This window comes from Podarcis tiliguerta (assembly GCF_965153285.1).
Source record: "Podarcis tiliguerta genome assembly, chromosome: 2".
In the NCBI taxonomy this organism is placed as follows: Eukaryota; Metazoa; Chordata; class Lepidosauria; order Squamata; family Lacertidae; genus Podarcis; species Podarcis tiliguerta.
This window is the reverse complement of record NC_139535.1, coordinates 37,626,620-37,648,788: the sequence shown is the minus strand read 5'-3', so window position 1 is coordinate 37,648,788 and position 22,169 is coordinate 37,626,620. Positions and strand designations below refer to the sequence as shown.

Below are 22,169 nucleotides of genomic sequence, written 5' to 3'. Positions count from 1 at the left end.
GTCATATTTATAACACCCAGTGCTTCTTTTCAGGCGGTGCTCAAGGGTATGCTGTACTGGCACCTCTTTTTTGTTGTTAAAATGTATGTAACAACTTCACAGTGAATACCAGCACCTATTTTTCTAGAGAAAAAAGCACTGATAACACCACATCACCTCGCTTCAAACTCAGAGCTGTTCACTGAAGCCAGATCACACATTCAGTTTAGTCAAGCAAAACCAAAGCAGCAAAGCACCAAGACAGCTATACACACAGGACACTGCCTGTATTACTGAGTCAGATTGCCAGTCCAGCTAGCTCTGACTGGCAGCCAGAGCTCTCCAGGGTTTCTCAGCTATATCTGGAGATAAGAATCTAACAGCAGCCCTGTTACTACCTGTTCTGTTACTACCTTTTATATATGTTTGTAGGTAGGGGAGGTTTTTTGTTTGGTTTGTTTTTGTTCTCGTTAGGCATTTTGTGTTATTTTTTAGTGCTGTGAACCACCCTGAGATCTTTGGATAGTATACAAATTTAATAAATAATAATACTACAAATTTAATAAATACTACAAATGGGTAGTATACAAATTTAATAAACAACAACAACAACAACAACATGAAGCGCACTCTCCCCTCCCATGGTTCCCAGAAACTGATATTTGAAAGCATTGCTGCCTCCAACTGCGGAGGCCAGCGCAGCCCTATTCTCTTCCGTGAATTTGTCTAACATGCTCTCCCTGGCACCTTTTGCATTCAAAGCTGTGCTCTGGGCTGCAGCTTTTTCTTTCGCCTTGAGTGTTTAAGAGATGATACACCCATTCTGCTTGCTGCTGCTGATCAGCGATGGCTCCCTCGCTCCTGAGCGCACATGACTAAATCAGCTATATGTGAAGGCGAAGCAAATAACCACCGCGTCGCAATCAGGAAGCACGCACTCCAGATGCGGCCAATCGCAGGGTTTCTCCGAGCTTTTCAGCAGAAGTGTGCACGCGCAGCTATCGTCGTCTGAGCGGGTGGGGAACATAAGGCTCTGGTAGAGATAGGAAAAAAATAGAATGCATGAGATTATTAACGTCTTGGTAGTAGCTTTTATATATATAAAAGATGGCAGGCAAATACAGGTGTGTGGGTGTGTGTATGTATATATACACCCACACCAACACCCACACCCACACCTGTATTTGCCTGCCATCTTTTGAATAGAGGGTGGGGGCTCGCTCGCCGTCCGATCACAGCTAAACTGAAATCCTTACACTTCATTGTTCGCGCTTGTTTCTGAGGCAGGCATGGGGGGGGGGGGGAGCAAAAAAAATGGTGCTGAGTTGACCCGGAATCTGACGTGCTGCATGTATGTCTACAGTAAGTCTATACTTGTGCGTGAGCACGCGCCTGCGTCAATTGCTGCGGGCGGGGCATAAAATCTCGCGAGAAGAGGCTGGAGTTGGCTTTGAAAAAATGGCGGACGAGGTGGACCAGGTGGGTGATGCTGAAGCCTGGGGAGGGTCGCCCTTGAAGAGTCGGCGGGACCCTGTGAGGTGTCGCTGTTGTGCTCTGAGGTGGTGGGTCTGTGGCCTGGCTTAGCCTGCCGAGGTGGGTCGCTAGTTGGACGCAGGTTTCTGCTCCCAGTAGCGAGGGCGACGTCCGGACTGCGCGTTTCATCTTCTCTTTTTTTGTTATTTCGCTTATTTCTGAGAGCATAATAACGGTAAAGTTGACCTTTGCCCGCCTGTCCCTCCTGGGAAACCCAGGAGGGGGCGGGGTATAAATAAACAACAATAAGTCCCTAAAATATTACATGTTTTCGTAGTTCTCTCCTGGTAGCTACAAAGTTGTGGTCTGAAGGGCTTCTGCTTTATTCTTCCTTCGTTTCCCCTTCTTCATGCTGTTTTCATTGGCACTGCCGTGCATAGTTAAACTTTGCTGCTATCTTTGGATTATTTTTTAAAATAAAAAACACCCACAAAACAAAACTTTATTATCAGATGTCACCAAGTGAGGACATTATGTGCATTATTCTTGCTACCTAGTCCGAGAAAAGTGACTATGAACAATCTGTTATTGATTCTTTGTTATTGGAACAGTTTTAAACTGGTGAGCCCGGGATATTAGAAAGGGTATCCTAACTAGTTGACTGTTTCCTGATATCTCACAGATAGCCTTAAATTCTCCTAACTCTGTAGCAACTACTGTATAGCCTGAATAGCCTAGGAGGGATTTGCAATTCACTATTTGTCAGTCAGTCATTTTGAAGAGTGCAAACAGGTAGCTTTTAATTCTCTCTGCTCTTGTACTTGAGTTTAGACATTTCAGTAAGGTTGAATAATTGAACAATAAACAATACGGAGCAAATATCATCTAATACTAATCTCAGTGGAGTTTTTCCTTGGAATAAATTGTAACCAACGTTTTATCAACTGTATTAAAAAAAAACACAAACACTTTTCTCTTATAGCAACAAACCACAAATACTGTAGAAGAGCCCTTGGATCTCATCAGACTCAGTCTTGATGAACGAATTTATGTAAAAATGAGAAATGACCGAGAACTTCGAGGCAGATTACATGTAAGTAAAGCTATATAGAAATGGGGGTGCTTGTTAACAGAACCATGAAAATGTGTTTTGGGAGATGTTAAGTTATAATGGTATATTTATGAAACAATGTATAAGTAAATATAAGAATGGAGCAGTGCTGTATGAATAAATTGTTATAGTTTTATAGATGTTGGATCAAGCAATTCCATATTTGTTCAAATTGAAGCAATATAGAAACAAAAGCTTATATCCAGCAAAGTTACACTCAGAGTAGATGCACTGAAATTAATGGATTAAAATTAGTAATGTTTATTAATTTCTGAGTAGGTTTAACATTAGATATAATCCAAAATACTAGTAGCAGAAGTTTTCAGATCTGTGTATTTGAGCTACAATGTTTAAGAAATATACTGCCACAAGCACAAAAATTAAACTTATCTAAACCACTCTCGCTTCCACAGGCTTATGACCAGCACTTAAATATGATTTTGGGTGATGTTGAGGAGACTGTGACAACAATAGAAATTGATGAAGAAACCTATGAAGAGATTTATAAAGTAAGAACTTGTTAATACTTAAAGCTCCAAATGCTCTGTCAGATATGCAATGATGTCTAGATGAATATAAATTAAATATTTTTTGCTGACGAGATCAGTATACCTACTTGACTTATAACATTAAGTAAATTTTAACCAGAGTAAAATCTAAAGCATTGTTTTAACCATAGTGATTACTTCATTGTAAAAGTAGGACACTTAAATATAGATTCATTCCCCAAAAATGTGATTCTTGTACCATATGAATTTATAATAATTATGCTAATCTCTGCAACTATTTTTACATTCTCACTGGATGTAGCCTGTACTGCTTTTTTTCATTCACAGTCTACCAAAAGGAATATTCCGATGCTGTTTGTCCGAGGAGATGGAGTTGTACTTGTAGCTCCTCCACTGAGGGTTGGCTGAAACCATGGGGAAAAAATGGTCATCGTTTAGAAAATGTTGGACCTCTGGACACTGTCTTCTGATACCCTTAAACATTAAGATTCTGCCCTTAATTCTGAAAGACCATCCAAACCTGATTGTTGTGAAGGCGTAAGATCATTTGGCATATAAGTTGATATAAGGGTTTTTTTTCTGACATAACTTAAGTGCAGGTGTCGTTATGTTTCAAATCAGTGGATATAACAATTTTAGTTGCGCTTGTGGCCGCTGATCTTTTTTAAGAAATAAATCTGTTTGGGTTTTTTTGTATGTATGTGTTTATAAGCACTTTCCCCATTTAACATGTGCATCGTTATTGCTGCATTATTTGCTTGGTTACCATTGACAGTATCTGGTACAAATGAGACAGGATTGCACTGAGTATTTTCTGTTTATACCATGCTATTCCAATGACTTGAGTGGCCTACAAGCATGAAGTGTGTATGCTTCAATAATGGTAACCTTTTGAGGAAGAGTTCTAAGTTGCTGATTATAAACCTATGCAAATCTTAGTGGGGAAGTGGACCCCAGAGTCCAAGAAACTGTCATTGTCTCATCACCCACAGTTACATTTGCACTGTGTCCACATTTGGTCATTCATCTGTATACAAGTCCTGTTTCCACATGTGCTTTGGGCACCTTTATCCACACATTAACACTTTCAATTTTATACTTCCAGAATCTTTCTCAATGTATCCCATCCACACTACTGGGGTGTGCTTGATGGGATATTTGTGCTAAGACTTCCTCCTTCACCATAAGTGCTGGAATCCTGAAGTCTGTTATGAGCTTGCACCCAGGTATTTGTTTAGCTGTGTGTGTACCTTTGTTTTATTTCTTTTTTAAATAGAAGTTTTCTAATATACCAGACTTTCACAAAAAGGGGGGTGGGTGGAGTGTGTTGCTCAAAACCAGGGGGCCTAAAGTCCGGTGTGGGTATGTGTGTAGGTATCAGTTGATTTCTCTGAATGCACCTTTTAAAAAGTTTTCTAATACCATATTTGCACAAAAAGATGATGGCCTCACTCCAGAAAATATTTGGAGTTGCTAGCATGAAATGCTTCCACTTCCTTTCTTCCCCTTTTCATTTCCTATCTTCTGTAGTTGCAAGGGCAGTTTTAATTTTTCGTACAGCTGGTCTCATGCTAGAGCAGTTCTGTGCAAAAGAGCTATTTATAAAATCCCAATGTTGTGAATGTGCCTTCAGCAACAGCTGGTGGAAAAGGGCAGGCGCCATCCTTTCCCTTGGGGTGAAGGAAACAGGGAGTGGGTGGTGTGGGAAAAGATGACACTAGAGAAATGTCACCAAACATGTAAAACCCACACTCAGTGCACCCACAGTCAGAAAACATGTAATTTTATTTTGAATTATTAAAACAAATTTAGTGTGTGTGTGCGTGCAGGCTGCCAAGAGGGTGTTATGTGGCTAAAAAAGGTAAAGGTAAAGGACCCCTGACAGTTAAGTCCAGTCACAGACGACTCTGGGGTTGTGGTGCTCATCTTGCTTTACAAGCTGAGGGAGCCGGCATTTGTCTGCAGACAGTTTTTCCGGGTCATGTGGCCAGCATGACTAAGCCACTTTTGGCGCAGCGGAACACCGAAACCAGAGCAGTACACGGAAACACTGTTTACCTTCCTGCCGGAGTGGTACCTTTTTATCTACTTGCACTTTTTGGCGTGCTTTTGAACTGCTAGGTTGGCAGGAGCTGGGACCGAGCAACGGGAGCTCACCCTGTGGATTCAAACCGCCGACCTTCTGATTGGCAAGCCCAAGAGGCTTCATAGTTTGGACCAAAGCACCACCTGCATTCCACCCACTCCAGTGCCCTAGCTTGGTGAAAATGTGGGTTGCAAGCAGTTGAAACAAAGCAAGTATGTTAGAAGCTTTCATATAATGAAATGGCTTGACTTGATACAGCAGTTGCTAATTGGCGCTATGATCGCTTAACTTTTTAATATTGGCTTGTTAAGTGTATCCTTTTTGGCGTCTGGCAATATGTGCTTTCATTTCCCACAAATTCTAGCACCACGAGAAGTCACTTTCATTCTTTGCCTATGACATTGTATGGCTTCTGCCTTTGCAGCTCAGCAAATCTTCACTGAACACTAGATGGTGCTGCCTGCATTAAGATCTCAATCAGTAATGTGACTTGCTTGATAGTTATCGGTAATGTAACACAATGTACTATGAGACCCAAGTATTTTCATCAAATTAAGTCATTTTGTTTCTAATGAAAGGTTCATAATGTGCAGTCCTAAGTGGGTAGTTGCAACATGCTGAATAGTAATGCTTAAAGAACCAAATGTTTCTCAATACCAGTGGCTTTGTTAAGAAAAGAATCCTGCTTAAGTACCATTATACTTTATCAGCTTTATTAAATGTTACGTTGCCTGGGATAGTATTACTCTTCATGCCCCCAGTTGCATACTGATTCCTTGGGGGAAGTGGGGGTAGGAGGAAGAAGAAACTAAAAGGCATGTGGGGGATCCGTTTCCCAATGAATTTCATAGCTCTCAAATATTTGGAGGTTTTTGTTAATGCTGCCTAACTACAAGGATTGGCCTTCTGATTCATCACAGTGCTTGTACAGTAAGGCAGCACCAGCAGTCCAGTACTTTGAGTGGGGTTGACATGGATCTTCAGGGAACATCCTTTGTTCTGTGGCTGCTGAAATGAAAAGGGTAACATTGTCTTAATTATCAGCCTTGGAAATAAGGGCTACTTAGAGTAACCCCCCTACCCCCCCCAAAAGACCTGCTGAACCCAAATTACTTGAAATGTTTATCCAAAAGATCATGACTTCACTCTGACATTCTCAAATTGAACTCAGTTTCATAATATAGCTCTACCTTTTCATCAGAGATTACTAACCTGATTTTTGTCCAGGGCTGCATACTTCTAGGGCAGTGATGAAACACCTGTGGTCCGCCAAGGGCTCAAACATAAGATTTGGCTGTATATATTGTGTAACCACAAAGGTGCAATTGCATCCAATCTGCAGAGATGCTTGAAGTAACTAATCTGATTGAGTAACATGACAGATTTGTATTAAACAGCTTCTGAAGGATGTGTGTTGAACATGTAAGATGCAGCTGGACACAATTTTCATGCATATGGAAAAGAGGAGGTTCTTGAGTCTAAATTACCTCACTGGAGCTGCTTCACTTGCACACAGGAATTGACAAGGCGTGGAAGCTCTTAACGGTGGTTTGGGCCCTCTATTAAGTGAATATACTGCAACAGCAAATTTTCTCAACAGCTGTGCTACCGAAGAGCCAGCTTAGCTCAAAACTCTGGAAAACTTCCAAACAGCTGCTTCATATAATAAAAGATGTACACTTCATCTACTATGTCAGCTATTCTTAGTGAAGATTATATGGCCAAATCATGTGTGGAAAAACCCAGTTAGTTGCCGCTTTGATTCAGAGTAGTCGCACTAGAGTCAGTGTGGTGGAATGGTTAGTATGTTGGATTTGTATTCGGGGGAGGGGGGAGAGAGAGAGAGAACTTGAGTTTTGATTCCCATTTGGCTCATTCAGTCATCTTGGATTAGACCAACAGAGTGACTAACCCGCCCCATTGGGAGATTGTGATGCTGTCGAATAATCATGAGTAATAAGTTGGCATTAACACAGAAATGGCTGGTGATCCAGGTCATGAATGTTGGGGGCAGGGGCCATTGTTCAATTGTAGATGGTCTCTGACATCTCTATGAGCACCCAAGAGCAAGTTGGGAAAGGCTGTTCCTGAGCACTTTGGAGCAATGGCTTCTCAAAAAGAAGGTGAATACTATCCACTCTGCTTCTTTACTATTTAGGCTTCTCATGAAGGTATCTTAGTTTTCCCAAGAGAACCAAAACCTGGAAACTAATAAACAGAAAACTAATTTTTGCAAGCTTTTTTGAGAGTAAAATTCAAGAGCTTGATATTAAAACAAACAAACCACAAATGCAGCTGTACACCCATGCTTCAATTTGCATAATAAATCATTATTGTATTAACACACTAATATCTGCAGGCGCATCCTAATTTCCTCCAAAGCCCTGATGTAGCAAGTGCTACTCTGAGCATAGATTAGATGGAGTCTGTCTTTGGATATTCCAAAGTGTTGGTTAGACCCTCGGGAGGGCATGTTTTCAAAAATCAATTAACCCTCAGAAACCTCATTTAGATAACGAAGCAGATGCTATTAATCCCATAGTTATGCCTATGTACTCTGGCATTAGATGAATTAGATATGCAGGTGAAAGCCAAAAGAATAGTGCAGCAGTTTGCTCACGGGCAAATCTAATCTTGTTCTGATTTTCTGTTTGTCTCAGCCTTGACCTGCACTCTTCTATAAGGGATGCTGATTTCTGTGGGTAGCTTGCTTCCAGCAGTGCCCGGTTTTGGCTACTGTGTGGACAACCAGCATAATGATCATTTAGAGCATTTTGGAATGGATTATATAATTATATAAATCCTCCACATAGAGTATCTCTGTAATCCTTCCAACAAGTTTGTAAGGTATTTTTTTTATCCCTGTACTTACAATAGATGGGCTGAAGCATTGGCAGAGATGCCTAGTTTGTCAAGGGCAGAGTGGGACTTGCACTGGGTCCTTCCCAGATGACATTCTTAGCCAATATTTTGTGGCACCAACACTAAGAGCCGACATGTACTCGAAGGCGGGGATGCGAAACCGACAGCCTACGCAGTGGCTGACCTTGAGGTCTCAAATTTTAGCAGCGCTCAAATTCAGTGTCCCCTGCCTCTTGCCTTCCATCCTACATCATAGTTGTAGAGGCCCCTTCAGTGCCATCTTAGCTTGGCACCCAGTGCAACCAAACCAGTCATACTCCCTTAAATCTGTCTCTGACCTAAGGGGTACATGTGGCCATTGGCCTAATTTCAAGTAGGTAGTGAGGATGGGGAAGGGGGGAGGTATCGTGGACCCCAAAAACCATCAAAGAAAACGCAGACAGAAAAAAAACCGCTGCTTTAGATTATTCAGTTCTCTGTGGTTCATCTTTTGTTTCTGATAATATAAAGGTTAGAGACCTAAAAATACGAGGATCCTGGTTATATCTGTTTTTGTTATTAAGCAGAGGCCCCCAAATTATCAACGAATCACTGATGGTTTGTACAGCTAATAGTTTTGTATTGGGTGCTATTTTCAACCAGAGTGTCACCTCACAAGAATTCCTCCCCACCACTGCAGCTTTCCTCCTGAAACCTGGCAGGATTCAGACCCAAAGGAAGGGTGCCATTGCCTGCAAATTTCAGCCAATTCTATCAAAATTAAAGATTTAGCTGTCTCCTTTAAAAAAAAAAAAAAAGATTTACCATGCATAGCACAAAAGTTTCTGAACCTATTTGTCTGCAATTGGGCAGGCCTTAACCACTCCAGAAGGGATAATATGCCTGCAAATTTCATCCGCCTGAAAAGGAAACAAGGTGATAGCTGTATTTAACTTTCCCAGTAGGTTGTAAATTTCCCATGGATTGTGAAGAAGACGTGGGCAGCCCCTGAGCTGAACAGGGCTGGGCAGCCCATAAAGCGCTTCAGACTGAGGTGGGCTGTTTTCCTAATTGCTTTGAACTGAATTTTGTGGTTGGCGCACACCTGTGGCCTGCAATGCTTCCTGGTGGTAATGCATCACTGCGGTGCAGCACTGTGTTCACCAGATGGCAATGTTGCACAAAGCTTGCAAGCAGCAGGCCGCTCTCCTAGCGTGAAGCGCAGCCTGCCTGTTCTACACTTCAGCGGAGCCGGAGGAGTTGAAAAGCATGACGAGGCTCAGGCAAGGTCTTGTGGGCTGCAACTGCTGTCTAATCTTCAAGCATAGCTTTGGAATTGGCTTTGGATCATGTGGGATGTGAGTGAAAGGTCTGATGTGCGGAACGCATAGGGGCTCGTGTTCTTAACCGCATTGTGAAATCCTCCGTGGCAACGTGCGGTGCACTTTAGTGGAGCGGCACAGGGTAATGCCCACGCCTAAGCACTGTAGAAAGCTGCTGCTAGGAGCCTTGAGGACAAAAATCTGTGATCAGCCCATCCAACCTGGTCTGAAGGGAAAACGGCTGGTAGGAGAGGAAGATGTAAACATATATGTGAACCCACGCTTAGCTTCAATAGCAGAGAGCCCCAATTAAGCTTAATTCAACTGTCTGAAGAGTGGGGTGGGGAGTTGTTGTGACAAGTGTTGAGCAATGGCAAAAGAGTGCTCAGCACTGAGACAGGCAGGCTGCTCCTTAGCATGGCTGTCAGTGTGCCAGAACCTTGATCAATAGTGGTTACAACGCATACCGTACATTGAATGTGTACTAGAGATATTTAATCCACATTAGAATCCCCAAAGAATCCTGGGAACTGTAGTTTGTGAAAGGTGCAAGGCTTGTGGTTCAGTGAGGGGTAAACTACAGTTTCCAGGATTCTTTGCAGAATACATGGTGTGGATCCCCTACGTTTGCCCCATGACATTATGGACATGGAATTGGAATCATATGGGCAAGGGGGAATGGGCTCCTTTTGAATGCCTAGAAAACAAAAGGGGCAGTGTAACGCCTATTCCTACAACAGACTGTGGAGAGGATAAGTTTGAGTGTGGAAGCTGGGAAATGGCTGGGGAGGGAAGATAAGGCAGAGTAGGCATTAAGTGGAGAAGGCAGAAAGAATGAAAACTGAGATGCAGATATACTTCAGAAAGTGGAAGAAGGCCAAAGACCAGCAATAGAAATTATTAGGAGGAACATTATCAAGAAATGAAGGGCCCCTAATACACCTGGGATTAATTTTGTGTTTAAACAAGCATGCATGCTTTTTAACCAGGTCGGTTTTAGTTTGGAGGAAAAGCTTTTCATGTGTGTGTGTGTGTGTGTGTGTGTGAGAGAGAGAGAGAGAGAGAGAGATCTGGTGCATGCTCCTGATTCTGCTTTCTACAGAGAATAGGTCCTTCCTTGCTGCTCCCTGCCCAAAATGCTGTTTACTGTGAGCGGCATTTTCAAGGGCAAATAGCAGCCAGGCAGGGGCACTTCTCAGCAGCAAACCTGTGCCAGTGGGTGGGTTTCCAAGCTTCTCAAGCACTTTTTCTTTAACATTAAATACATCCAGGCTCAGGGACCTTTCTTAAACACAAGAATAATATTGCATCTGGTTGGCTGTGGGAGAGCCTGTCTGTTTATCCATAACTGAGGACCACAGAAAGCCAGAGCTGTGCACCTAGAAGTCCAGGAAACACAGTGCCAAATCTACAAAATTAGCCACAAGGGCAACCAGTCTACCATACCACCAACCTCCCACTCTCCTGCAGGCGGGCCAGAGACACCTGTAAAGTTGCAAATAGAGTCTGGATGGAAGGAGGGGCCTTCTTACAGGTGGATTGAGCAGAGATAGCCATGTCATATAGCAAGGTAAGGTAGTGTATTTTGAATGTTGTTATTGAGTGGAACCTCTTTCCCTGCCACAGTAACTCATTTCTCTTTCTTCCTCTCCCATCCGCCTGGGCTCCATGCATTACACAGACTCACAAACGGGGTGGGGGGGCAATCCAGAGAGAGGGAAGAGTCACAAAGCATAGATTTCACAGAATCGTACAGTTGGAAGGGACCCTAGGGATCATTTAGTTCAACCCCCTGCAATGCAGGAATATACACCTGTCCCTTACAGGGATTGAACCTGCAACCTTGGCGATATCAGCACCATGCTCTAACCAACTGAGTGCACCAGCCGAGTGCTACACTTTTAACATTTTTTGGGGAGGAGGGAGGTGCTGGTACTGTGTACCCTTGAGTACCCTCAGAAAAAAAGCACTTCCTGCAGCAGTGTCCACATTGCTGCCACCCTAGCCTGCCACCCTGGATCTATGTCCTCTTTTGCTCTCTCCCCCTCGATCTGAGCTTGCAGAAACATCCAAAGCCGCCTGCTTTTTCAGGGCAGTTATTTTCCAAGGCTTCCCTTGGTCAGGTTTCATCTGGCTCAAGCTGTCTTTCTCCCACAGTTTCCCCCCTTTGTGCCTTTCTTGGCTTTGGGTGGTTCTTCTCTAGAACAACTGACAAATCACTCTGGCAATGACATCACCACCTCAATGGATTCTGTGTTGTTTTCTTTCTTTTTTTTAAGAATGTAGTTTTCTTTACAAATAAGAGGCTTTGCTAATTAATGGGATTTGGAAGACTGGATTAAGGACAAGAAGTTCTTGGTGCATTCATACTGCCAGAAAGTCTACGTGGGTAGACTTTTATGGGCAATTGTGTGTGTGTGTGTATTGATGCCTTCTTCCCAAGATTTCTATCCGTTTTAGCCCTCTTTACTTTCTCGCTTTAGAACCTTGCATTGCGCACAAACTCAAGGGGAGAGTCATGGTCACACAACCTCGCGTCGTGACTAAACGTCCCGTACATTTGTTAATCGATTTAAACGCATGCCAGTTTTAAGTTGCATCTAAGTAGAGCAAGGAGTGCAGCCTCTTAAACTGAAAAAGACGCAGTTCCTTTCTTGCTTTTTAAAATAACCACGCTGTTGCTTCCTTTGGGGTTTGCCTTTTCCGCTCGTCATAGGCGTCAGCATATCAGGATGTTTTCTGAGCAGCACTCTGCTAAAAACCAAAGCGCAAATGGAAAGAATCGCTGTGATCTTTTCAAGCGCTGCGGTGGCCACCTGAAGCAGTCTCCTCACCACAACATCTGTCTCCTTCCAGATGTGTCGGACGGAAACCCTCCTTGCAGCACATTAGGGACATGAGGGACAGTAGAGGATTAGACTCTCAGGGTTGTGGGTTCAAGGCCCCCCCCCCCCAGATTCCTGCATTGCAGAAGCTTGGGCCACATGACCCTCACGGTCCTTTCCAACTCTACAGTTCTGTGATTTCTCCCTGCATTTCTCCAGAGGGGGGTCTTCCACCTTGCATTCCATCACAGAGAAGACTGGCAGCAGTAATGTTTTTGCTGGAAACCACAGGGTCCTGCTTTCTGGTTTCCCACAGGAATTCTGCAGTGCTGCTGTCCTAGGATGGCTCCACTGTAAAGGTAAAGGGACCCCTGACCATTAGGTCCAGTCGTGGACGACTCTGGGGTTGCGGTGCTCATCTCGCTTTACTGGCCGAGGGAGCCAGCGTACAGCTCCCAGGTCATGTGGCCAGCATGACTAAGCCGCTTCTGGCGAACCAGAGCTGCGCACGGAAATGCCATTTACCTTCCCGCTGGAGCGGTACCTATTGATCTGCTTGCACTTTGACGTGCTTTCGAACGGCTAGGTTGGCAGGAGCAGGGACTGAGCTACAGGAGCTCACCCTGTCGTGGGGATTTGAACCGTCAACCTTCTGATCAGCAGGCCCAAAGGCCCCACTGTACATGTGCTTTCTCCCCTAATACAACCTAACATGACACAACCTACCACAATGCTCCTCATGTGATGTTACACTTCTGTATGGGTAAATTTATTTATTATCGAGTAAAGTTTTGAAAGCAAGCCTGAGTACCAAAAGGTTGTGTATTGGTGGGGGGCAATGCAAAGGAGAGAACGGTCCTCAGAAATGCTTGGAAACTGGAAAGATTGTTATGTCATAGACTGTTGATCACCCCAAAGGGAAACACATTTCTTAGCCAGCCTGCTGTGCAGAGCTTTGCTCCTCTCCCGCCCCCATATATGTGGTTTCATAGTTGTTGCATCCCCTCCGCAGTCAATGGAGCAAAATCCCTGACCCCTTGAACTTTGGGAGGCAGAAGAAAGAGTACTGCTCCAGTTGAGAAATTCCGGCCCCATCTCTAATTATTGCCACTCTTGATCTACATGGCTAGATAAGCACAATTGTTGAATGTTATGGTAAAATGATCTTAGTCTCAAAAAAAACACAACTCCTTCCTTCTGCCAAATCCTGAAGGCACAATATCTTTGTTCCGAAGTTCAGCCTTGATTGCCAATCTCTAGCTACTCAGAAAAGAATGTTCTACTTAATTCCCCTCTAAAAGTTGCTCTTCCGAGCGAGCCTGAACTTTGAGTGCACCTGTGAAGGCGCCACTCGCCTGTGTTGCTGCTGGAAACTGTACAGATGGAGTCAAGGGGGGGGGGGGCGGCAGAAACCAGAGTGGGAAATTAAAAGGCTTCATTTCAGAGAGAGAAGGAGAATTAGCCAGTGCCTTTGTCTCAGCATGAAAAGAGGCACTTGTAGGGCTATTGCTGGTGCCTTGTTTCCTGCGAGTTCAACTTCCAAAATAAGGCTTGAATTCTATGAGCAGGGATTCCAAAGTCCGCAAGTGGAACCTATTAGAGAAAGGGCCTGTGCTTTGCTCTCATGGATTCTGCCCTTGAGTTGCAGCTTTTCATTGACTTCCCAAAGAATTTGGAATCTTTTGTGGAGAGAGATGGCGATGGCGATGAAGGAAGCGTTTGACCGCTGCTGTTGGAAAGATAATCATAGAAGAGACTCAAGCCCCATAAATATGACCAGGCAGCACCATTGGTGTTTCTGCTTCCATTGCCCAGAAACACCATTGGTGTTTCTGCTTCCCATTGCTTTCTAGAATATTAGGAGAGTTGTAACTCCACTCTGGTTATAATCATATCATAGAGAGAATGTTGCTGTGGACTAGTTCCTTGATCATTTATTTCATGTATTGTTATGGAGTTGTGAGTCACTTTGGGCGGAACCCAGGAGGTAGCATGGTGAATACAGTAAAAATAAAAACAGTTTGTCAAATCACAGCCTATATAGGTTTCAAAAACAAGTGAACATCATGGGGGGTGGGCTTGAATATTAATTCCACCTTCCTTTGAGGAGCTACATTCCAAACCACATACAGTGGTACCTCGGGTTACAGGCACTTCAGGTTACAGACTCCGCTAACCCAGAAATAGTACCTTGGGTTAAGAACTTTGCTTCAGGATGAGAACAGAAATTGCATCGTGGTGGCAGTGGGAGGCTCCATTAGCTAAAGTGGTACCTCAGGTTAAGAACGGTTTCATGTTAAGAACGGACCTCCGGAACGAATTAAGTTCTTAACCCGAGGTACCACTGTAGCATGAAACAGATAATGACTGCATTTCTCCCTTTGATTCTTTTTCTGTGTAACTTGGAAGAAGATGAATACTGTAGCTTGTTATTATTTAATAGGTTACAGTTTTAGAGCATTTGCCTGCCGGTTTCAACTTGCTGAGATTAAAGTTATTGACATCTCTGCTCTCTAGGGTTGGGGTTTTCTGTGGCCTTGCTGATCTGCAAAGTCCTGAGTAACGATTACACTGTTATCTCAAAAGCACCGTGCTGATCCATCACAACCTTTTCACATGCCCGGTTGTAACTGCTGGCAAGGCCTGGAAGGCACCAAGGCCTAAATGAAGGTAATAAAAGTTTTACATTTCCAAGAACGAACTCTGTTTTCCTTCAGTTACAGCTTAGCTCTCTTCTCCCCGCCCTTTCAAAGCATATACATCACTCCCCATACTTCATTCCTGTTATCTTTAATTATCGCCTTTCCAACCTGTCTTATCTCTTCTTCCCCCCTGCACCTTCCATCTCAATTCATGTGCACTCACAGCTTACCTGCTGCAGTCCACTTAAAGCATCCTGTGAGTTAGACTGCAATCCTAGCCTCACTTACCTGTGAGCAAGCCGGATTTAATTCCATAGGACTTAGCGCTCAGTGGGCATGGTTAGAATTGCACTGTAAATCTGAGAAACTTGGGCTGAGGCAAATATTGGCTCCATTTGAGCGACAGCTCAAAGACTGTAGCCCAGCTTGAGGGCATGTGCTTGTTCATCTTTCTAGCTGCTTTTTCAACAAGGCTGGTGTGGGGTGCAATATAAACTTCAATATACCTGCTTACCTTCTTGTTCTTGCATAAATTCTCCACTCCTCTCTTAACTGTGGTGAAGGGAAAAGGTCAGCACCAGTCTCAAGCACACTTAATACTAACCAGGGTTCCTCATTCAACCAGGATTTGAAACGGCATTTTAACACTGAGTTCACGTCCAAATTAGACAGGAATGCTGGACTGCATTAACTGCTCTTAAGGTCAGTGCCTTATGTGAGAGGTGAAAGAGGTCACATTCCAGAAGCAAGTTCTAGGTATTTTGGCAGCAGTTGAGAGGGAGGTTTATATCTGCACTGCCCCTTTGTATCTTTTTGCTGCCACACAGGCCAGCACAGCTATCCTTCCAGAGTTTGTCCAATATTTACACTAGGGAGAATAACGTGGGTGTGTTTTTTTCATAATAAGCTGGTAACTTCAGTTCAGAGTAAATGAATGACCCATGCCAAGCAGGATTAGTTAATAGCTGAGTGAACTACAGACCCAAGTCTTGTGAATGTCAAAAGAGTGTTGTAGTCATTTAGCCCTGTTGGCTGAAGTTCAGTTCGTCAATAAACAAAGTCCAACACCACTCATTTTATCTCACTGTAGATTAGACTTCTCTTTGACATTGCTCCAAAATACAGAGATTTGCCTTCTTTGGAATCTGGAATGTCAGCGATAAAAAATATTGACGGGTATCCAAATATTATGGTGACGTTGGTCATTCAAAATGCACCTAAACAACAAGAACTTAAAGGAGCCTGCGTTCGACACACAGCTGCATCATATATAGATGCCTTTACCAAAATCAGTTCTGAAATTGCCACACGGCAATGTTATGCAGTGTGTCACTGTTATTTTGTCGAGTTGCACAAGGAAAGGACAGCTCACGCAACTGGTCTTTCCCTTCCCTACTTCCCCCTTGCAGCCCCATATAGTTCCTTCCCCCAAAGCCTCTCCTCAGGGTGGGAGACTATCTGATGGGCTGGCCCACCCAGGAGGCAAGGTGAGGCAACTGCCTCAGGTGGCAGGTTCCACAGGAGCAGCAGCTCTGGCCTCTGAGAAATACATCACCCATTGCTGCCGCGACTGTCACAGTAGCAGTGCTCCTCAGACCTGCCTCCTCCTAGGCAGCCCCCCACCATGCCATTTCCACAAAGATCTCTTGGCAAATAGAAGGCACTTCTGAGGCAAATGGTGGGGGCTGCCTTCTGGGTCTCCTGAGCTCTGCGCCCACCCAGCGTGATTCAGAGTGCCCCCATGACCTTTGATCCCCACTTCAGCCTGCAGGGAAGGATGATTCCCCCCCCCCCCCGTTTATGATGTTGATCTTCTTCCCTGACTTGGGGGATGGCGCCATTTTGTGGTTCACTTGAGGTTCCAAAAAGGCTTGGGCCAGCCCTGCTTTCTGAACGTTATCGGCTGCATCTTATCAAGCTGCGAAGGGTGGAGATTGCCCAAAATCAAGAGGAAGAATCTTGCACTTGGATAAAGTGCCCATAGTGTGCTTTTTTCTGCTTGGTTTTTACCTGACCATTTTGATATGCTGGTGCAGTGCCATGATTTTATCCACTGTTTTGTTTTTGTTTTTCTGTCTGTCTTTTTTTTCTGTTGGTGCTTGTACTTTGCAAGTTGCTATTTTAAAAATACTGTTTTAATTATTTCAATTTTGTTATTCTCATGAACCGCTTTGAGAACCTCGCTGCTTGAAAACATGGCATGCTCTGAAGAAATAAACACGCTGCTTTTCAAGGAAGTCAATTCATGCCATTCACCTGTTAATCATCAAGTGTACGCTCATCAAGCAGAGAAACTGCACTATGTCCTTGGATAAGAAGATAGGAAGCTTTCTCTTTTTTCAGCTCAGATTATTTGTCCGTCTATCGCAGTGTTGTCTCCTCTGACTCATGGTGGATCACTAGCTGCTCCCAAAAAGGCTTTCCCCATCACCCACTGCCCGATTCTCTGTTTAACTGGCGATGCCAGGATTTGACCCAGGAGCTTCTACAGTGCAACACAAGTGCTCCCTCACTGAGCTACGCTCCATAGGAATCCAGCCCAAGGGTTAGATGCATTATCTATGTACTATTAGCATATATGTCACAATTTGTTCTCCAGATTATGGGAAGGTGCCAGAAGCAATGAAACTTGTCCCCGGCTCCTACTTGGCCCCACTTCAGTCCTCCAGGCACTGCCTGTCTCTATAGAGACAAGCGCTAAAAAACTGATAATGTGACTTTTCTATGCACGCATAAAGGAAAATGGTTGGAACTGAGCTTAAGTTCATTTAACTGGAGATACTGGGGATTGAACCTGGGACTTCTGCATGTTTAGCATGTGCTCTATCTCTGAGGTTTTTTCCTTCTAGCATCCCATAGAATGCAGCATTATACTGACCAAATCATTATGCAGTAATTCAAAGCAGTGACATATTCACTGAGTCTGCATCTGTATAGTTTCTGGCCTACGATGGTATCAGCTCATCCTTCAGGGGTAAAACAAATAGCCAACCATTACTGGAAATAGCTACTTAAATGATGCATTAACAGCAGCATTCTTCCCATTCTTAAATCCTAAAACAGGCAAGGAGAGGGAAGCATCTTCAACCTCTTAACAGTCCCACAGACTGGAATTAGTAGCTGTTAGATCAAATTGCTCAGATTTTCTGGCTAAGAGGCTCAATTCCCACACCACATGTATCCCAGATGTTTTTTTTTCAGCAGTACATTTCTCTCCTGCCACAAGCTCAGAAGCTCCCAATTTAGACACTTCAGCTCTCTCTCTCTTTGTCAGTTTACATATGATTAAAACCTGTGGGATTTTTTTTAGCATCTCTCTCCCACACCTTTTCCAATCCTAAAAGAATTCAGCCTCTGTATGAGTCCTGTAAAACCATGGTTACAACCAACTTCTTTCAGAAGCGTGAGTCATTGCTGCTCACCATCACACCGACATTTCTCAGTCCCATCCCACATTGCCGCTTTTAGACACTGGAGTGACTCCACCAACATTGTTCTGCTGGATCTGTGACACCTTCAGGTTTTGGGGGGACTTCACCTGAAACACCCTCAGTAGACTTGCCTCCTCTTCCTCTTACCACCAGACTGGGCTCTTCTCCTCATAACTGTCATAGCTGCCCATTTTCTTGCCCTGTTTCTGTAAGCAGGGGCAAATCTGCTATGAAGCGAATCCCAGGGGGACCCCAGAAGTGACTTTACTCCATACTGCACTTTTTTAAAAATCATTTTTTGTTGTGTATATTTCAACAATCCCAAAGCTTGAGCGTCAGCAGCACAGATGTTGTAAAGGTTGTTGTAAACAACTGCACTGAAGAAGATAACAGTGGTTACCCAGACCTTGTTGCTGGTTGCAAAGCGGGGCCCAAAACAGTTCAAGCTTCTTCTTTTTTATATAGTTTATTTTTGGGGGGTTTTAGTTTCCAGTCACAAAGGAAACAAGCAAGATATAATCAATAAATCTCCTTTGACTTCTCTCCTCCCCTTTCATGGGTCCTTATGTCATCCTTTTCTCCTGCATCTCATCTGTTACTCCAGTTCCATCAAATAATAATAATAATAATAATAATAATAATAATAATAATAATTTCTTATCCCCCGCTCATCTGGCTTGGTTTTCCCAGCCACTCTTTAATTAAATTTTTTAATTAAAACAGAGTCCAACTTTTAGCTACAAGTGTCATATCAATCCTCCTAATAATTTTACTTGTTTACAATAACTTTTGAATAAATTATATATTTTCCCCATTCCTTATTAATATTTTGGTCTTCCTGGTTCTTAATTCTTCCGGTCAGTTTTGCCATTTCTGCAGAGTCAAACAGTTTAGTTTGCCATTCTTCCCTGGTAGGAACTGTACTTTCTTCTCAGCCATAACAGTTGAAGTTTCAGGGCCCTCAAAATGTAGGTCCACCACTGCCTTTAAGCCCAATCCACATCACTGCCCAGGAGGGGAGAGGACATGGCTAGTGGAGAACGCTGCTCCATCTTCTTCCACCTATGACTGCTTGCATGCCGGAAGAGGGCAGGTGAGCAGACAGAGACAAGGAGGAGGAGCCAAGAGGTTTAGGAGAGCTGGCACTGGGCCACTGCTGGCTTGTGGGCCTCGGCTGTCGCCCAGTGATGCCACCCCCCCATAGCCAGCCAGGTTCTGGATCTCAAATGGTGTAGCCAGTGTCAATGAGTTGATGAGAATTTGCAGGGGAATGTTACCAACACGGTTTAGGGACTGGTGCTCAAGCATCTGAACAAGACATGAAAAGAGGGGTTTTAAAACATTGTATGGTTTTTTTAAAAAAGGAAATTAAGAATGAAAATTTTTAGGTCTGTTCTGATTTGGAAACATTCTATATTTTTAAAAAAACAACAACAACATGTATTTAAGGCAGAAAGATAGCCAAAATGCAAAATACTGCTTCTAAGTTGAGAGTTTATGCAGCTGTTCAGTTGTGTGGTATTTACTCCAGGATTAAATTTAAGCTTTACCCAAGGGGCATTGCCATCTGTACACATGTTGTGCTAGAGGTATCCTACGGTTACTGCTTCAAACCTTTTTTTTCACTTAATCATTGCTAGTTGTTGGCTGGGAGCCTTAGAGTCAGAATGTGTTTATTTGTTTAGAACAATTCTAACCCTTCTTTCATTATAACATTTATGTGGCCCCATTCAAACATTAGAGCATCCAGCCGTTTTTTTGTGTGTGTCCACACATAGCATGTGTACGTGGCGAAGGGACAATTCCGGGCATGCCATTTTGTTAATGATCTTTTCTTAATAAATAACTTATTTATTTATAAAGCAGTTCTTTCTTTTAACCTTGTTTTTTAAGGTAGAGAAAAAGTATTTAAAAGATCAGCCACACACACACACACACACACACACACACAGTGTTAAAATGCCATTGTATCATGCAGCAGCAGAGGGAGAGGTGAGAAGCAGGACTATTCCATTGGCTCTGCTGAAAAACAGTTCCATCAGGTTTTTCTTCCAGTAGGCATTGTGGCGCTGTGGTCTAAACCACTGAGCCTCTTCAGCTTGCTGATCAGAATGTCAGCAGTTCGAATCTGTGTGTTGGGGTGAGCTCCCATTGCTCTGTCCCAGCTCCTGCCAACCTAGCAGTTCGAAAGCACACCAGTGCAAGTAGATAAATAGATACCACTGCGGCAGGAAGGTAAATGGCCTTTCCGTGCGCTCTGGCACTCATCACAGTGTCCTGTTGTGCCAGAAGTGGTTTAGTCATGCTGGCCACATGACCTGGAAAGCTGTCTGTGGACAAATGCGGGCTACCTTGGCCTGAAAGCAAGATGAGCACCACAACTCCATAGTTGCCTTTGACTGGACCAGGGGTCTTTTACCTTTTTACCTATCTGGCTAGAGCAAAGAAAGAGGCATTGGGAAGCAAAAGTTCTCCAAGAGGCTAGCAATTTTAGCTCTTCCTGTCCTCGAACTGTTGCCATTCCAGCGGGAATAATAAGAAAAAGAAAATCAGAACTTTGAATGGTAAGAACTAATGTCCCGAGTTGGCTTTCTTCCCCCAATTCCTTTTGTGCCATATCTTCTAGATCGTAAGCCTGAGGGAAAGGGCTGGTTTTTTGTTTTTAAAAACCTAGTTTTGTGTGAGCCACTCTGGAAGGCTCTTAGATGGCTATAAAACTGATTCGGATGAATAAATAGATTGGCACCAATCAGAAAGGCAGCATGTGATTTTTAATCCATTTTTAAACAAAACACTTTCATTTAAGCAAATATTCAGTGTGTGGGGGGGTTTTTTTAAAAAAGGTGAAAAGGTGTTCTAGTGCAAAATACAAGATCATTTTGTCTGTTTTTGTACAAAGCAAACACACTGATAAAATGGCACTGATGGGAAAGGTAATAGTGAACGCGCCCCAGTGTTGATGCATTGCAATAAGTTCACCCACCTGTACATCTCTACACACTTCCAAACCACACCTCCTTAAAAAGATGGAAAAGTCACGCTAGGAATTTATATCTGGGAACATTGTGCATTCCCCCGTTCCATCCCCCAGTCAGATTTTATGGGGTCTGAAAAGAGGCATAAGAACCATGGGCAAAATGCAAGAGAATAATGTCATGTGGTTGGCCTGGTAAAAAGGAAGTTGTTATGTACTGAAGTTCTCGCAATGGGCCAGCAGGGGGATACTGTAGATAGTTTTCACTCAGGTCCACATATGCAAATAAGGGATTGAAAGTGACGTTCAGGGATTGGATAGTTACAGAAAATGGTTACTGTTGCGTTGTAGTGGAGCTCTATATAAGCAGGCTGGCTGAACCCTTCAGTTCAGTTCTGTTCTGGCCTGTGAATAAACAAGAGCTGTTTGAAGAATCGCTGTGTCGTCTGATATGTTCACCCACAACTTAACAGAAGTGAACAAGAATGGCTGTTCCAGAGTGAACACTTGGCTTCCTAGCTGTGCAGGCTGCCTCTGAACACAGAGTTTTATAACGTGAACATTGACTATGTCCCACATATATTGGGTAAAGGATGGGGCATACATGGCCCAAATAAAATAAACATGCAGCTCAAGTCTCCAGTTTCTGAATGCTCAGCACGAAGTGACTTGAGAGACTCCCTTTCTAATGCTCTGCTGCTTCTCCCATTAACTTTCACTCCCAGAGGATGTCTGTGGAACAGATGAAGATTTCATTAGCTAATATGTGCATCTGCATAATTTCATCTTGAAGGTTTCCTCTTTCTAAGTATGTGATCAGTGCCAATTCCTTAGTGGTCACTATTATCATATCTCTGATGCGAATAAAGATGATCAAGTAGTTACACACACATCTAGATCAGGGACAAGGAACTTGTGACTCCCAGAAGTTGTTGGACTACAACTCCTGGCAGCCTCAGCTACCCTGGCCCAATGG

General features: G+C 43.5%; 2 protein-coding genes and 1 long non-coding RNA gene across 3 annotated transcripts in view; 2 read left to right on the top strand and 1 right to left on the bottom strand.

Moving 5' to 3' along the window:
- XPC (XPC complex subunit, DNA damage recognition and repair factor) overlaps positions 1–974 on the bottom strand; it is a 30,266-nt gene extending 29,292 nt beyond the window's left edge. The window contains exon 1 of the mRNA XM_083426944.1: positions 893–974. The gene's annotated coding sequence lies outside the window, so the exon portion shown is untranslated. The remainder of the gene's footprint in view (positions 1–892) is intronic.
- Positions 975–1,336: 362 nt separating this feature from the next.
- LSM3 (LSM3 homolog, U6 small nuclear RNA and mRNA degradation associated) lies at positions 1,337–3,768 on the top strand. The gene is made up of 4 exons (XM_083426985.1): positions 1,337–1,458; positions 2,435–2,545; positions 2,977–3,072; positions 3,400–3,768. Exons 1-4 carry the CDS (start codon positions 1,438–1,440, stop codon positions 3,478–3,480), a joined length of 309 nt encoding a protein of 102 aa, XP_083283111.1. The 5' UTR covers positions 1,337–1,437; the 3' UTR covers positions 3,481–3,768.
- Positions 3,769–8,513: 4,745 nt separating this feature from the next.
- LOC310671242 lies at positions 8,514–17,540 on the top strand. Its single transcript, XR_014507922.1, has 3 exons — positions 8,514–9,357; positions 10,792–10,891; positions 14,664–17,540. It is a non-coding gene; the product is annotated as an uncharacterized lncRNA (long non-coding RNA).
- Positions 17,541–22,169: the final 4,629 nt, after the last annotated feature.

Coding starts and splice junctions, on each gene's coding strand:
- LSM3 (XM_083426985.1), top strand. CDS start 1,438: ATGGCGGACGAGGTGGACCAG. Junction 1,459..2,434: donor TGGCGGACGAGGTGGACCAG/GTGGGTGATGCT, acceptor TTTCTCTTATAG/CAACAAACCACAAATACTGT. Junction 3,073..3,399: donor CCTATGAAGAGATTTATAAA/GTAAGAACTTGT, acceptor TTTCATTCACAG/TCTACCAAAAGGAATATTCC.